Source organism: Aspergillus fischeri, genomic scaffold (genome assembly GCF_000149645.3).
Source record: "Aspergillus fischeri NRRL 181 1099437636252 genomic scaffold, whole genome shotgun sequence".
Taxonomy (NCBI): domain Eukaryota; kingdom Fungi; phylum Ascomycota; class Eurotiomycetes; order Eurotiales; family Aspergillaceae; genus Aspergillus; species Aspergillus fischeri.
In genome coordinates this window covers 1,674,768-1,691,042 of record NW_001509768.1, presented here as the reverse complement: position 1 = coordinate 1,691,042, position 16,275 = coordinate 1,674,768, and the positions used below count along the sequence as shown (strand labels likewise).

Genomic DNA, 16,275 nt, shown 5'->3' with positions numbered 1-16,275 from the left:
ACCTACGGTTCAGCATCAACGCCGAGACATTTATGAAGTGACGACTGATGATTCATGCATTGGGTTTTTTGTTTTTGAATTTGATCGCTGTGGAGGCTTGCTCTTTCGAATAGCAAGGACACGTTCGGGTATTCTCGAGTGATCGGTAGCTCGCGGTGATAATTGTTTTTGCATGTTCCGGCGTTGATTGGGGGATAGTGTGTTCTCTATGGCATGAAGATACCCTCGGCCTCGATCTCGGATATAGCTACTACTATGAAAGCGGGGTTTCCTACTCGGGTCGCGGTGGAATTTCACCTACTGAATTGTTTGATATACTCTGTCACTGCAGTCCTGTGATACGATTCGATTCTGTTTTAGTATATTTGTTGTGCGTCTATAAGAGACTGGGTATAGCCATTGCAATCTTGCAATCTGAGCGGGCTAAACTATTTTTAATGAAACTGTTACTAAATCGGATGATGTGCCATGTCCTGTTGGCTGGGGATGAGCTCACGGATACATGACGTCTACCCCACATGTTACACTCGACGACGTCAAAACCACAAGTACCAAGCGGGTAGGGGTACATTTTCTGGCCATCCCTATGAGACGCTCTCCGTATGATGATCATCAGGTGACGTCGATGGCAAGGTATTCTCATAGTGGTGCACATTACCCCAGATGGATACCTTTTATATGTGAGTATAGAGACCGACCGCCAACGGTCACCACAGGCTGATTAACTCTGACTGTATGTAGATAGCTCTAGCCAATTAATCACCTAGCTACGACCGAGATGGCATTGAAATTAAAGTCCAAGAAAAAAAAGGGGGAAATATTCGAATTGGAGAGGAATACTCCGTACGGGGTGCAGGACTGTGACACAGCTGACAGTAAGCTAGAGACCTAGCTAAGGTAGTATCTCGTCGACAACGTCATAGGCAGCCCAGCCCAGCCAGCCCAGTGACCAAGGCGATTTCTCCGCCCATACTTCACTCCCTGACCTTGGTTGCTAGCTCTCTTGCGTTTCTTTTGCCTCTTATTTATCTCAGTCTCTTCTTTCTGTTTGACTGGAAAGCTACTCCACAACCAGAATACCTCTGTACTCGGATTTCAACCCAACTGAAGACACATCCTTATTCACTCTCACCCACCATGTCCAAGAGCCGTACACCCATGTACCTTGGCCTGGCCGCCGCCGGCGGTCTAGGTTACTACATGTATCGGGCCGGCGGGAATCCCCAGATCGCGAAGAAGGAGATGGAGAGTGAGTTTCCTCTTTAGGAGGTTCTGGTTGATAGTATATGCATAGGTTTGCTAATGACTGTTGCTTCCAGTCGACGCCCACAAAGCCAAAGCAAAGATCCCCCGCGGCTCAGAAGCGGCCAGAGCCGGTGAGGAATTCGGCAAGGAGGTGAATGCCACTGGTGACGAGGCGGTAAGTTTATTACCTACCTACCCTTGAAGACTACTATTGGGTGACCGGAGAAGATGCTGATATGCTATGGGTAGATCAACAACGCCCGCACCAAGGCCAAGATGGACGAGCGCATCCCCGAGATCGCTCAGAATGGCAAGCACAAGCTTGACTCGCTGCGTTACCAGGCGGCGGATAAAGTCCGTGCTGGGGTTGACGAGGTGGACAAGAAGGTTGATCAGTTTGATCGCACGGTTGAGAAGAAGGCGGGTGAGGCGAAGGGGACTCTGTCGAGTTGGTTTGGAGGGAAGTAGGCTAGACTTCGCTTACCTCCTTTGCCTAAGGTACTTCGGACTTGCAGTGATGCATTCGAGTGGGATTTCGAAATCGGATTGGTTCACACCTGGGATGACGTTACGATTTGGGAGATGGGAATGGTGTACTCTCCTCCGTACTTTGATGGATAATTACTTTGTCGGTTGCAGCAGCAAACTTGCGATAATGAACTTTATGATAACTTGCATTTCCGATTAGCCCAAGAATGGGCTCGTTCGATAAGATAGATAGGCTTGGATAAGATTGGTGATCTGCATGCTCGCGTGGAATGTGACATTCCGTGTTGGTATTACTGTAGTGATCGAGTGGATGCCATTGTATCGATGCTGCGGCTTTGACTGAAAATGAATTTGTGTCTTCCAAAATTACATATATCTCGTCTTGAGTGTCAACAGCATAGTCTTGAATGAAAATAAGTACGAAAGAATTATCCCCAGTTATCTACGGAGTAATATTACCGCATTCGGCACTGTCACGCTAACGCGCGCCTTGACGCGTTCGCGCTCCGCTAAGAAAAACTAACACTCAGCGATCTCCATCGTTAGTCCCCTCGACCCATACACAGAGCTATATTCAATTGGAAACACCCTACTGGTAGTTTACTATTTTGCATACCTACCTTACCTTCCTATTATCCACATATGCTCCTACCTTACTATCATATTTTTTTAATCCCACCGTTAGTACAAGGGAAACCGCGATGCCGCGCACCTCCTCAAGACAGACCCGCCTTCCCCGAGGGCAGGTCGGCATCCAGAGCTTCGCAAGAGCGACCAAACCAGGCTCCTCAACGCTGCAAGACACTAAAAAAGCTGCTGCTGCACAGCTCCCCGTCTCGCCTTCCAAGAAGAGAAAACTCAATGAGCTCGAAAACGTCGACTGCGCCGCAGGGGAGCCCCGCCAGACCACCATCCCGGAAGAAGCTGGCACGCCTTCCAAAACCCTCCGCTTCAGTCAATTGTCTGTCTCGACGCCCCGGAGCGGTCACTATGCGTGTTCGAAGCCTGAGGCGTCACCTGCGCCTGCGCCGCCCTCCTCCCCTTCGAAGCGTGGCGGTGCCAGAGCCAAACGCTCCAGCAGTCCGATTGTCGTGGAGCGTCCGGCTTGTGTGGGGGAATTCTTGGGGCTGCATTCGGCTTTTCTGAAGGCGCTGGCGATTCACTCTGCGCATAATGGGGCAACGACCGCGGCGGATCTGCGGGAATTTCTTCATGCGGTCGAGCGGGTGTGGAAGAAGCGGAAGGTTGTGGTTAAGGATCTACAGCGGTTGATATGGGCTTGGGAGCAGGGAGATGAGGGCAATGGTCCGAAGTACCGGCTTGCGAATTACGGGCTTGGGAAGGTGTGTTTGGAACGGGTGGCTGTCAATAGAGAACGGGTGGATCGGTTCGACGAAAGGGAGTTACAAGAGCGATTCGAGCAGGTTGTGGACCTGCTGTGGGAGAAGGCTGTGGATGCGGCTGATGGGGATGAGAGCCGGGTGGATTTCTTCGAGACGCTGGGCGTCTCACCCGTGCACGAGTCTCTTACTCCCTTTACGGCGTTTCGAAAGGGCCAGCAGCGGCTGCAGGATTTGAAGGGTGGAGTGATCAAGTTAAAGACTGAGAAGCTGCGAGCGGACTCGCAGCCCGAGATCCCGGCCAAGCCGCTGAATGCGACGACCACGCGCCGGAAGGGGCTTCTGGAGCGGATTAAGAGCAAGGAACTCCTTCAGTCGAAGTTGCCGCCGCCGCCGTCGAAGGAAACGCTGCTTCGGCGCGCGGCTGCTGAACGCGCAGAGGAAGTCGTCGCCGTCCTGGCTTTGCTTCGGCCTGTTGGGTATGTGGGCAGCGGGCCGAAAGCTGTTCTGGCTGCCCAGAAGAAACCGTTCCAGTTGGAGATGATTGTGCAGAACGTTCAGGACTCTCTACGGAACCCAATATCATCAAGGGAGGTGGAAATGTGTGTGGAACTTTTGGCTCGACCAGACATTGCTGGACAATGGATTGAAGTCGTTGCCGTGAATCAAATCAAGTCGGTGGTGCTGAAGTCTTGTGCCAGTGTTCATCCCAAGGAGATCAGTGCTAAGGTCAGCAAGTTGGAATTGGATTAGATGATGATTCTTCGTATGACCCTCCGATCTCTTTCTTTTTGGATGTTTTGTGTCATTGTTCGATACCACTGGAGCATACCTGCATGTCCAGCATTACTTTGCATTATGAGGAAGCATCATGTACATTAGCGCTATATTTATTACCTGCATACATATCCTCAAGTTTACTATAATAATGGAATTCATCAATTCAGAGCAAAACTGTTTAATATGCTTTGTAGCGTCTGTTGTATTTGATTGGCCCAAATCACTTCAACGCGAGACGCGCTCTCACGTGATCGCGTTGCCACAAGTCGCGTCTGCCGCAGCTCTACTTTTATCAGCGGCCAACAGAACAGAGACGCTTTGAATTGACAAGAAAGCTAGCTTCCCGGCTGTCCTTTCATTGTATCGGACAACGCTAGCACAATGTCGTCTCGACCTGATCTGAAGGTAATCACCCGAATCTGTTAAGTTATTCTGTAACCCGGCTAACCACTTCCAGGTCGACGATGAAGTCGGCTTCATTCGCTTCTACCGGTCCCTCTCTTCCGACGGCAACGATGAGACAATCCGAGTCTTCGACCGCGGCGACTGGTACTCCGCACATGGCGCCGAGGCCGAATATATCGCTCGGACGGTCTACAAAACGACCTCCGTGCTCCGCAACCTGGGTCGCAGTGAGACGGGCGGCCTGCCTTCCGTGACCATGAGCGTGACCGTGTTCCGGAATTTCCTGCGCGAAGCACTCTTCAAACTCAACAAACGGGTTGAAATCTGGGGCTCGAATGGAGCAGGCAGAGGCCAGTGGAAGTTGATGAAACAAGCCAGTCCGGGGAACCTGCAGGACGTGGAAGAGGAGCTGGGCAGCGTGGGCGCACTTGCCATGGAGTCGGCGCCGGTAATTCTAGCCGTAAAGATTTCCGCCAAGGCGTCTGAGGCGCGGGGTGTCGGGGTGTGTTTCGCGGATGCGAGTGTCCGGGAACTGGGCGTCAGCGAGTTCCTGGACAACGATGTCTATTCGAACTTTGAGTCGTTGATTATTCAGCTTGGTGTCAAGGAGTGTCTGGTGCAGATGGATGCGAATAGGAAGGATGTGGAGCTGGGGAAGATTCGGGCTATCGCTGACAACTGTGGGATCGCTATCTCCGAGAGACCGGTGGCGGACTTCGGGGTGAAGGATATCGAGCAGGATCTCACTCGGCTGCTCAGGGACGAGCGTTCGGCGGCCACGCTGCCGCAGACGGAGCTGAAGCTCGCGATGGGCTCCGCGTCGGCCCTGATCAAGTATCTGGGTGTCATGTCCGACCCGAGCAATTTCGGGCAGTATCAGCTCTACCAGCATGATTTATCGCAGTTTATGAAGTTAGATGCCTCCGCCCTCCGGGCGTTGAATCTCATGCCTGGTCCGCGGGACGGATCGAGGACCATGAGCTTGTTCGGTTTATTGAATCATTGCAAGACGCCTGTGGGCAGTCGCCTACTGGCGCAATGGTTGAAGCAGCCACTCATGGATCTCGCTGAAATTGAGAAGAGACAGCAGCTCGTGGAGGCTTTCGTCGAGAATACAGAGTTGAGACAGACGCTACAGGAGGAGCATCTCCGCTCCATTCCGGATCTGTACAGGCTCGCGAAGCGGTTCCAGCGGAAACAGGCCAACCTGGAAGATGTGGTGCGAGTATATCAGGTTGCGATTCGTCTGCCTGGCTTTGTCAGCTCGCTTGAGAATGTCATGGACGAGCAATACCAGACTCCCTTGGAGACCGAGTACACCAGCAAGCTGCGCAGCCACTCGGACAGCCTAGCCAAGTTGGAGGAAATGGTGGAGACTACGGTCGACCTGGCTGCGTTGGAGAACCACGAGTTCATCATCAAGCCAGAGTTCGATGACAGTCTGCGCATCATTCGGAAGAAATTGGATAAGCTGCGACATGACATGGACGTGGAGCATCGCCGGGTGGCCAAGGACCTGGATCAGGAGGTAGACAAGAAGCTGTTCTTGGAGAATCACCGCGTGCATGGCTGGTGCTTCCGTCTGACCCGAAACGAGGCGGGCTGCATCAGAAACAAGAGAGAGTACCAGGAATGCTCGACCCAGAAGAACGGAGTGTACTTTACCACTTCAACGATGCAAGCTCTGCGCCGGGAGCATGATCAGCTCTCATCCAATTACAACCGGACCCAGACAGGGTTGGTGAATGAGGTGGTGAACGTGGCTGCATCCTACTGTCCCGTGCTGGAACAGCTTGCTGGTGTTCTCGCCCATCTCGATGTCATCGTGAGCTTCGCCCATGCTGCTGTGCATGCTCCAACCGCATATGTCCGCCCCAAGATGCACCCGCGCGGCACGGGAAATACGGTCCTCAAGGAGGCGCGGCATCCCTGCATGGAAATGCAGGACGACATCTCCTTCATCACCAACGATGTATCCCTGATCCGCGACGAGTCCTCCTTCCTCATCATCACCGGTCCCAACATGGGCGGTAAGTCAACCTACATCCGTCAAATCGGCGTTATTGCGCTCATGGCCCAGACGGGGTGCTTCGTGCCCTGTTCCGAGGCTGAGTTGACAATCTTCGACTGCATCCTCGCCCGTGTCGGCGCAAGCGATTCGCAGCTCAAGGGCGTCTCGACTTTCATGGCCGAGATGCTTGAGACGTCCAATATCCTCAAGTCCGCGACCTCAGAGTCCCTCATCATCATAGACGAGCTGGGCCGCGGCACCAGCACCTACGACGGCTTTGGCTTGGCATGGGCCATCTCCGAGCACATCGTCACCGAGATACGCTGCTTTGGGCTCTTCGCAACCCATTTCCACGAGCTCACGGCTCTCGCGGACCGATACCCCAAATCCGTCAAAAACCTGCACGTGGTGGCCTTCATCGGAGACGGCACTAACGACAACGCAGGAGAAGAAAAGTCCAAGAAGCAGCAGGTGACTCTGCTTTACCGCGTCGAGCCCGGTATCTGCGACCAGTCCTTCGGTATCCACGTCGCGGAGCTGGTTCGGTTCCCGGAGAAGGTGGTCAATATGGCCCGGCAGAAAGCCGAGGAGCTCGAAGATTTTACGTCTGCAGAGGCCCAGGGGCAGCAGGCTGGCGTGTCTATGGACGGATATTCTCAGGAAGAGGTGGAGGAGGGCACCGCGCTGCTCAAGGGGATGTTGTTGAAGTGGAAGGCGGAGATTGAGTCGCCCGACAGGAAGTTGACGGTCGAGGAAAAGAGACAGATCATGCGTGATCTGGTCAATGCTGATGAGAAACTCCGGGCCAACAAGGTCTTCCAGGGTATCAAGGCTTTGTGATGGTCTTCACAAAACTACTTTTTTAAGTTTCGGGTATAGCGTAAGGCGTTGGGCGTGTATACAAGGGTCAAAGCCAAACGGCTAGATATACCGGTTTACAATGATATAATTCTGTTCTTAGTCTTTGAGATGTCGCTACCCTGGTATACTATTTTAGGCCATATGGCACGTTCACCGCTGCAGTATTGTCTACAAAAGCGCCCAAGCACCAGTATGGTCGACTGAGAGATTGCGGTTTGTCAATCATCAAACGGCCATGGCTCTTCCCATGCAATTCTCTCCGCTTCAGGATGAGCGAGCCGGTCAATCATCTCCGTCTTTGCTTGCTTCAGAAGCCTTTTCGTGTCATCATACTTGTCTGTTGGAATTCCATGGCTCTGAACAATGTTTTGTTATTGTTATATGTGAGCCTGCGATATAAAGCTGCAAGTGACGTTTGCAGATATAGTTTCTGGGCTCTGGCTTGCTCGGCAGGGTTGGGTTCATGGAAATTCTCTGGAAATGCTGGGGAATCAATGCCTCACCATCTCTCACAGGTAAGCATCCATCAGAATCATCCAAGTCAGAAGCGTAGTATAGACTGCCATATTCGGTGAATGACGTCGACATCCAAGCTTTTTGAAATCCTGAGATTGCTTTCACTAGTTCAAATCTGTCCTTGATGCTCATTTTCGGCCATACTTTATCAAGCTGGACGCCGGGGGCCTTTTCCATTATAATATCTTCGGCCCAGAAGGTTAGAAGACTGGAGATCTGAGGAAGAGGAGAGGGATGCCGCCTCGTGCCACTTATTAGGGGTAGCTGTTGGCCAGGTTTTCGCAGGTACGCCAGATATCTCCTCTATTGCATCTCGACTTCGTTGGAAAAGTAAGAGAAGTAGCTAGAGTAAGAGAACAATAAGAGTAACTTAAGTGAATCACATGACTCAACCAGCTTGCCTTCGTAAAGCGGCAACTCCAGCAATATATAAAAAAGATCAACACTCGAATACTGGGAATCTAGGTAGATGTTGATTCTGATCAAGTTCGCCCTGGAAAATAGGTACACTCTTTTCACCGAGGGACATCTAATAGGCGTCATTGCTGGGCCACACTGGTACTAGCCGATAAGCTGCAGCTATACCTATTCTGGACCAGTTCTAGTACGCTCTCGGCTGCAGTCTGGAGTTTAGGTACTCCGTATCTCGGCCAGACGTGGTACTCTAGATACACAAGCAACCAACCGCAACAACTGCAACAACCAATACCTAACGAATCCCAGACAAAACAGTCTTCTATCTTGTTGCAAAGGACTGACGCGTCATTCTTTGTCCTCTGCTACTAAATCTACTTCGATCACCAGTTCTCAACCTCCCCTCAGCGATGCGCGCAGACTAAATCACAAAGGCGGAAACGCTAAACTCTGGATTCATGCACCCCTTTTCCATCCTCACTCTCGGTATCTTTGTAGCGGGCTATATCACCGCGCGGTGGGATCTTGTTACGCGGTTATACGAACTGGCCATTTTCGCGTGGGATCACGGTGTCGTGGTGAGTGCGTCTCAGTTCGCGCAACCGCTCCTACTTGCAATTAGGACTGCGGAACACAGGACCACAAATGCGAAGACAATTGAGCTAATAACCCTTGTTCGCAGACACGAACAGCAAAAGGCTTTTTGTTGCTATCAGTCTTCTTCTTCCTCTTGGTCCTTCCGATCAACCATCTTGCGATAAAGGAAGCTGAATTGGTAAATGACGCTATCCGATGTCAATTGCTGCTGAGTGACCGTATGCTGATGCTTCTTTTTTGTATGGCAGCACCCTCGCCCGCCGCATCTGGGTGTGTCCGCTCGCGAACAGCTACGCCGCCGAGGCTCTTTTTGATCCGGATCGAAGGATGACAACATGCTCATGGGCGATGGATTGCTACGGGTATTCTGGCCATACGACCTCCCTCGGTCCTCATCCCCGGGGGTGATTGTTGGATGGAGGAACTCTGAACTGGATTTGTTCGTCCTTACCGTGTTGGAAGATGTTGAGGTAAGTTAGCTGTTCTGTCCCGAGCGGCAGCTCGGCTTGGGGAGCTGGCGGTTGACTCATGGGACAGCCTCGAAATGTCGACAATGCACTACGTGCTGGAATCCTCTTTCGCAACAGCCCTCACCCAATTGCGCGGATATTCACGCTCTGTGGAAGATCGACAATGCATGTTCTGGGATCCACTAATCTTCAAGAGCCGCCATCGGCATTTAACCCGGCCCATCTCTATGTGACAACGCATCCGTCGTCTAAAGTCCCTCGGATATATTGTCCGCCGGAGGCGAATATATCTGTTCAGGTTATCATGTTTCATCGTCCACATCCGACCAGGATGGAGTACATGTCCCTGGATCCGATTTCCCTTGCTCTGGGGGATAAAGTGTCCATCGCTGATAAACCAGAGGTTGTACCTTCGACCATCGATGCCGAAGAGGAGCGGGATAGAGCAGTGCGGGACAAGCTGGTCGAGAAGCTGAAATTACACACAGTCGTCAAACATATGCCTTCGCCTAAGGAGCAAGTACTGCCTCTCATCATCAACCAGGTCAATTGCGCTTATGAAATGGGAAAGTTGATGGAAAAGAATAGCCATCTGATTGGAATCCGGGTTAAGCGAAGTATGAGCGTGGGAGAACGAGTGGTCGAGTCTGCGACAACTCTGTGGGACCTCTTTGTCCTCGGTGTCTCATATGTGTTCTGGCAGTGGATCTGGCCGGTGGCCACTCGTATTTTCATCATCGGCCTCGTCTTCCATCGCACGATTGCCGAGGTTGTTCTGCAGATACTTGAGTGGCGAGCTCGTCCTGATGCAGCTGCTTTGAAAGACATCTCTGCGACGGCTCAGCAGGTTGACATTCGACTCCAGCAATTTTGCTACTGGCCGATACAGTACGTTAAGCTGCGCCAGAGGAAAGACGACTGGGAGAGTGTCACCACAAGTCATCCGGATTACATCCGTTTCTACAACAGCTTGTGGCTCGTTGCCAATGATGTTATCATCGGTATTGCGCTGGGATCATACATCATCGACAACGCCAATTGGGTGGCTTTCCAAATCAACAGTGTCCTCACTGGCTGGACAGTAGAAGGCTTGCAGCGGACGATATCGTGGTTGATGGACTGGCCGGCCGGCTTAAAGCTTAATAACGAGCTTGCTGCATTCTTGGGAGACCTCTTTCTCTGGGTCATTGAAAATTGGGCCGGTATGCATTTTCTTCTACTAGACCTATTGTTCTCTCTCGCTAATTTTGGGGCAGCTTGCATTGCGAATCTACAGCCTTACCTCCCGCATGTCATATACGTCGTTGGATGCTCGAGTTTCGCCGGAGCGAGCATGCCGATCGCCCTTTTTTCCGATCTCGTCTCCATTCTAACTGTGCATATCTACTCGTTCTACGTTGCGTCCGCCCGCATATTCAATTGGCAACTTACTATCATCATATCTCTCTTTCATCTCTTCCGCGGCAAGAAGCGCAACGTCCTTCGGCATCGAATAGACTCGTGTGATTACGACCTTGATCAGCTTCTGCTTGGCACTATTCTCTTCACAGTTCTCTTCTTCCTTCTGCCGACTGTAATTGTATTCTATCTAACGTTTGCCTCTGCGAGAATGTTGATCATCTCGCTAAAAGCGGCACTTGACACATGTTTGGCTTTTCTCAACCATTTCCCTCTATTTGCGTTGATGTTGCGCGTGAAGGATTCCCGACGGTTACCAGGTATGTTGGTTTTGCTTATCTGCTTGATCATCAGTCACTGACCGAATGCGAGGTGGCATTCGTTTCGAACTACGCGAGGAACAGGACAGGTCTCTTCATCCTTACTCCACTGTGCCTTTTATCCATCTCGAGGTATGTTCACCTAATTCATCGTTCCATTAAGACTACTATCAGAGCAAGTCCTGATTGAGATAGTCGATTCCACTCCCCCTGCGCGCCATGTTCGACCAGTACTTCCAACTGGGTCACCGTCTTCGGAAACACTATCTTTCTCCGCGCGTGATATTTTGCCTCTTCACTGGCCGTTTTGTGCCTCCCATCCACCGCCGTAACCTGTACAGTATGCAGTACAGCATGCTCCCTGCCCATCGGGCAGGTATGGCCGAGGTGTGGTCTCTGTTGACCCAGCCCCGAAAGACAAGCAGTGGTAGCAGTGGCTCTTCTTCGATGGGAGGTTTCACGGCTGCAAATGGGTTACTTAGGGTTCCATCGGGGTTTGGACAAGGAGATGTCAGACGACGGGGCTACCGCTATTAATGCTTAATAATGTGAATAATATGTCATGACGTATATAATCAAGAGATTTTAACGCCTAGTCTGTTGCACGGTTGGGTTGCCTCAGTCCTTGCACATGATGCTTTGGGACCATTTCTGATCAACGAATGGGGCTGGCATTTCGCTCAGAAACGTAACCTCCGGGTATGAGTACATGTATGAATAAAGGTACACAGCATGCGATGAAGTCGCCAAAGTATTATACACAAGAGAATCCGTCGTTCTCGAAGACAGATTTCCAGTCAGTGGATATATATAGCTCAGATAGAACATTCGAGCATATGTTCAAGTCATCACACATGAATTTGCCATAGATCTGGTAACGGACGTTTGACGGAAACCGTCCAAGGAAAGCCGGATACTACTGGTAGCAATACCCGACTTGTCGCGGAGGCAAGCATCCAGGAGATCTTGCCCGCAGGAGCGGAGATGAGAGAGTTTGTCCCCAACCCAGGGGACCGGTGGCCAACGTCACTTCACGTTTTCCGGAGATAGTCAGCATCGCTTTCCGAGGCAGTACTTTTTCTCGCCTCTTCGACCATGGTGTCGATGCCTTTTTCTTTCAACGCTTTCTGATGGAATTGTTAGTCTAGGTCGCAGAGATTCTACGATGTCTGCTTTGACATACATGTAAACAAGATTTGTACTTTGAGAATAGTTCTTCGCATTCATTTGACGAGGTTTTGCCACGCAGGTATTCTGTCATAGTTAGCGGGCATTTTTTACATTGCTAATCGGGAAGAATAGATGCGTACTTTCGCTGTACCACTTCAGAAAACAAGTATCATACTTTCTGGGGGTTGTCAGTCGAGCTCTTTGTCTGTGGTTGCCAGTGGCAGTAGTAGGGGAAAATATACTCTTTCAGGTCATTGCATTCTGGGGCTATGGAAGCTGCCATTGTGAGCTAGCTTACTGTGTCTGGACCTGTTGATGTATTTCAAAGAGGTTGGAATATTCAAACCTCCTGTCTTTCACCGCATTCAATGTCTCGCTGTCAATGAGATTGTCTATGGATCCAGTATACTTGGAGTCGAGAACTTGTAGCTGGAGACGATCGTCGAGATACCGCGGCTAGACCAATCATGGTAGGCGGTCGGTGATTTTTTTCTCCGGCGGGTGCATTTCTCCACCTCCGAGCTTTCCTCAATTTTTCGGGTTATTATTTTGTTCCTGCGAGTTTATATCTTCTGTCTCTTCGTCTCTTGCTTGGCTGAGTTCGGCTTTGGACTCAGATATTCTCTGCCAATCATGGAATCTGCGGCAGATTTCCCACCGTTTCAGCAACGGTTAACGTCCAGTCTGGTGCAGATGACCCGCACCGTTGGACAGCTCTCTGCAGAGGATCTGGATTTCCACCGGACCTCGAGCGCCGAAGTCTCGGAATCCTTGGATGAGCAGAGTGATAGGATCTTGTCGTTGACTTCGACCATTCTCAAGGCTGCCACAGCCGGGACAGATTTACCCGCACCTAAACTGCACGATGAAGACTCTGTCGAAGACAATTGGCGCGGTGTTGTTGATGTTATCGATGCGCTGCTAGAGAGGGCAGACGCCTGCCTCGATGAATTTACGGGAGTCATCAAGAAATTGAGCCCGTCGCAGCAGGAGCAGAGCGCAGCAAAGGCCGCCAAAAAGGCCTCCACCAAGTTCCCCTCCGTTTACGATTTCGGCCCGTCGAAGATCCCCAAGCCGCAATTGTTGTTTCAGCGCCCCCCCAATAACACCGATGTTTCTCCTTTTAAGCCTCTTCTTCGAATCAAGCCTCACGCGATTGTTCCGTTGGAGGATTCGTTGAAGTCGACAGATCCTGCGCAAGGTTATAGGAATCCGTACGAAACGGAGATCCGGGCTGCCAAGTATCCGGAATCGACCTATACTGTCTCTCACCCGGTCGAGTACCAGCCGTTTGAATCGACCGCTGCGACTTTCGTGGACACCCTGGAAGGAGTGAAGGAGATGTTGAGCGAGCTTAAGTCGGCAAAAGAGATTGCTATTGATTTGGAGCATCACGATGTGCACTCGTATCATGGCTTGGTGTCCCTGATGCAGATCAGCACTCGGGACAAGGATTGGGTTGTTGACACGCTGAAACCTTGGAGAGAAGAGCTCCAGATTCTCAATGAGGTATTTGCGGATCCTGGAATTCTCAAAGTCCTCCATGGCTCGTCCATGGATATTATCTGGCTGCAGCGAGATCTTGGCCTCTACGTTGTGGGCATGTTCGATACCTACCACGCCGCCTGTGCCTTAAACTACCCGAAGCGGAGCTTGAAGTTCCTCCTTCAGAAGTTTGTCAACTTCGAAGCCGACAAGAGATATCAGATGGCCGACTGGAGAATCCGTCCTCTTCCGTCGGGAATGTTTGACTATGCCCGTTCCGATACCCACTACCTCCTCTATATTTACGACCACCTACGCAACGAGCTGTTGGAGAACTCGACGCCGGACCACAATCTCGTGGATTATGTACTGGAACAGTCAAAGAACGAAGCTTTACAACGTTACGAGCGCCCCGTTTACGACGCTGCCACGGGACAAGGGCAAGGCGGATGGTATGACTATCTGTACCGCAACCCTGCCGTTCTGAGCAAGGAACAATTTGCCGTCTTCAAAGCAGTGCACCAATGGCGCGACGAGGTGGCAAGGGAAGAGGATGAGGGCGTCCAATGCGTGTTTCCAAAGCACATTCTTTTCAAGATTGCCCAAGTCATGCCCCTTGACCAGGGTACTTTGTTCCGGACGTTATCTCCCGTGACGCCGATTGCCAAGGACCGAGCAGCGGATCTCTTGGAAGTTATCCAGAAGGCGAAGATTGAAGGAGCTACGGGACCAGAATGGCGCGACGTCGTACGGCCATTGAAAACGACAGCAGCGCAAGCCGCAGAAAAGGGTCTCCCGTCAGCCCCCGCCGCCGAGGCAATTGAGTACCCTACTGCAGCGCGCTACGAGTCTTCTCAGTTCTGGGGACCTGTCCTGGAAGCCCGCGAGCCGCTTACGCCTCCGGAGTATTCTGCAATCGCGTCTGCTGAGGCTCTTCGACTTTCTCTTCCCCTGCCGCCCATGCCACGGACTGTATCCGAAGCACGCGAGAAGCTTGGCGATACCAAACCAGCGCCGAAGCCTGCCGCAGCCCCTGCTCCACCCCCAGAGGAAGACAGCAAGAAAATATTCACAGTCAAGGAGCTCGGTGGGCCGCGCAAACGCAAAGCTGCTGCAGCCGAGGAAGCCGAGGCTGCGCCGTCGCTTGAGTTGGACGAGATTAACCTAGAGACTGGATCATCGGCGGATGCCTTGGAGAAGCCGTCCAAGAAGCAGCGCCAGAAGAACAAGAAGAACAAGTCGCAGCCACAGCCCGAAAGCGATGCGCAAGACGATGTACCGTTCAACTATGAAGCTGCCGAGTCCGTATTACACGCTCAGCCTGCGCAGGCAGCACCCAGCCGTGTCTCTAAGCGATTCGCCCCATACGCAAAGGCAATGGAGGCGCCTGCAGGAGCCCGTAAGCACAAGAGAGAGATTGCAGGGAAGCAGTTTACATTTCGGTGATGGGTTTGCAGGATGGTTTGCTTCTTCGTACACCGCCTATGACTATCTTTCATTCTCTAGGATACATGGACGTCGGATGCATCCTTTGGTGGTCGTGATATGGGTTATTCTGGTTCTGTGCATAGCGATACCCGATAGTGTTTAAATAAAAGGTCGCCTTGTATTGATCTGAAGAAGTCCGTCCTTGATCTGTGCATATATATATATCTTTATCAGTAATCCGAACTGGACGCCATTACTCACGCTCTAAAGCCTTGCGCCTCTGCTTAAGCATGTACGAATACATCTTGAAAGCGCCTAACCATCAGCTTATTTGCATCTTGACCCATTCCGAGTAAAAGTAAACTCACCAGGAACATATAGCGCAAGGCAGAAGTAGAAGACCGCAGCCCCGATGGGGTTGACCGTCGCAGCGGCAGCCTTGTACATCAACCACCACTCACTTCCAATCCCAACGGGATACAAAACAATGAAGAGGGAGTATCTACGCACAGCCAATATTAATCATGCCATTCCCATGCAAATGCCGTGGTTCAAGGGGGGGAAAACGAATCCCACTTACCTCAACCACTTAACGAAATCCACCCTGATCCCCGCCTGAAGCAAGCCGAAATACGCATACCGGACCGCATCCGCCGCGGACCAGGCTAGCAGGAGAGCTGGATAGGCAGGCGATGAAGCCGTCGGCTCGGGATACTGGTAGTTTACGGCCCAGACTTGGACGCAGCGCGTGAAGATCTGGGTGAAGGTTGGGCGGACGGGGGCGCGGGTGAGTCCTGTGTTCAGGTTAGCTTTGGCATTGCAGGGGAGTGGAAATGCGAAAGACCTGTTGCAGCGTGGAGGATCTCTACGATGGCGAGGGTTTGGGTCCATCTTGTTTGGGGTTCCAGGTGAGGGTATACATTATTTGGGGATGGATGTGGTGAGGAGAGGAGTGCGGTGATGACGCCGAGGAGGATTCGGAGCCAGAGGGTGAAGGAGAGGGTGTTGTAGAGGAGGAGGTAGGTGGATTGTATTGTCATGGTGTTTGATCAGATTGGGATGTGATTCTTTGATTTGGTTGATATTTTCATCATCATTATTGTATTAGGCATGATGGGAAGATTTGCATGTGATAATATTTGTCAGCATCAGTAGCTTAATCGCTGAGAGAGTATGGGGTAGATATGGAGAAGGATCGATGATAGTATTCCGAATATTTCTTTTTGACTATCTTGTGCCATTGAAAGTGAAATGCTTATCAAGATGATGCGATGGATGAGACGACGGAATTTAGATGCCTGGAAAGAGAAACAGAGTTCGGTAGAGCAGGAGACGCAGTATGCAAA

General features: G+C 51.4%; 7 protein-coding genes across 7 annotated transcripts; 6 read left to right on the top strand and 1 right to left on the bottom strand.

Moving 5' to 3' along the window:
* Positions 1–1,137: 1,137 nt before the first annotated feature.
* On the top strand, positions 1,138–1,866 carry NFIA_067470 (uncharacterized protein; the record flags this gene model as incomplete). Its single annotated transcript, XM_001263476.1, has 4 exons — positions 1,138–1,249; positions 1,320–1,420; positions 1,495–1,709; positions 1,761–1,866. 4 exons carry the CDS (start codon positions 1,138–1,140, stop codon positions 1,864–1,866), a joined length of 534 nt encoding a protein of 177 aa, XP_001263477.1.
* A 569-nt stretch (positions 1,867–2,435) lies between these two features.
* On the top strand, positions 2,436–3,827 carry NFIA_067460 (DNA replication factor Cdt1 C-terminal domain-containing protein; the record flags this gene model as incomplete). The annotated part of the gene is made up of 1 exon (XM_001263475.1): positions 2,436–3,827. The coding sequence occupies one exon, from the start codon at positions 2,436–2,438 to the stop codon at positions 3,825–3,827; it is 1,392 nt and encodes a 463-aa protein (XP_001263476.1).
* A 408-nt stretch (positions 3,828–4,235) lies between these two features.
* Positions 4,236–7,110, top strand: NFIA_067450 (mismatch repair ATPase MSH2; the record flags this gene model as incomplete). The annotated part of the gene is made up of 2 exons (XM_001263474.1): positions 4,236–4,259; positions 4,312–7,110. 2 exons carry the CDS (start codon positions 4,236–4,238, stop codon positions 7,108–7,110), a joined length of 2,823 nt encoding a protein of 940 aa, XP_001263475.1.
* Positions 7,111–8,519: 1,409 nt separating this feature from the next.
* On the top strand, positions 8,520–8,722 carry NFIA_067440 (uncharacterized protein; the record flags this gene model as incomplete). Its single annotated transcript, XM_001263473.1, has 2 exons — positions 8,520–8,639; positions 8,684–8,722. The coding sequence occupies 2 exons, from the start codon at positions 8,520–8,522 to the stop codon at positions 8,720–8,722; spliced, it is 159 nt and encodes a 52-aa protein (XP_001263474.1).
* A 271-nt stretch (positions 8,723–8,993) lies between these two features.
* Positions 8,994–11,383, top strand: NFIA_067430 (phosphatidylinositol N-acetylglucosaminyltransferase; the record flags this gene model as incomplete). The annotated part of the gene is made up of 5 exons (XM_001263472.1): positions 8,994–9,128; positions 9,196–10,330; positions 10,385–10,846; positions 10,899–10,978; positions 11,042–11,383. The coding sequence occupies 5 exons, from the start codon at positions 8,994–8,996 to the stop codon at positions 11,381–11,383; spliced, it is 2,154 nt and encodes a 717-aa protein (XP_001263473.1).
* A 1,266-nt stretch (positions 11,384–12,649) lies between these two features.
* NFIA_067420 (exosome component 3'-5' exonuclease) lies at positions 12,650–14,947 on the top strand (the record flags this gene model as incomplete). The annotated part of the gene is made up of 1 exon (XM_001263471.1): positions 12,650–14,947. One exon carries the CDS (start codon positions 12,650–12,652, stop codon positions 14,945–14,947), a length of 2,298 nt encoding a protein of 765 aa, XP_001263472.1.
* Positions 14,948–15,182: 235 nt separating this feature from the next.
* NFIA_067410 (putative membrane protein) lies at positions 15,183–15,969 on the bottom strand (the record flags this gene model as incomplete). The annotated part of the gene is made up of 4 exons (XM_001263470.1): positions 15,183–15,244; positions 15,298–15,431; positions 15,510–15,723; positions 15,774–15,969. 4 exons carry the CDS (start codon positions 15,967–15,969, stop codon positions 15,183–15,185), a joined length of 606 nt encoding a protein of 201 aa, XP_001263471.1.
* Between the last annotated feature and the right edge of the window lie 306 nt (positions 15,970–16,275).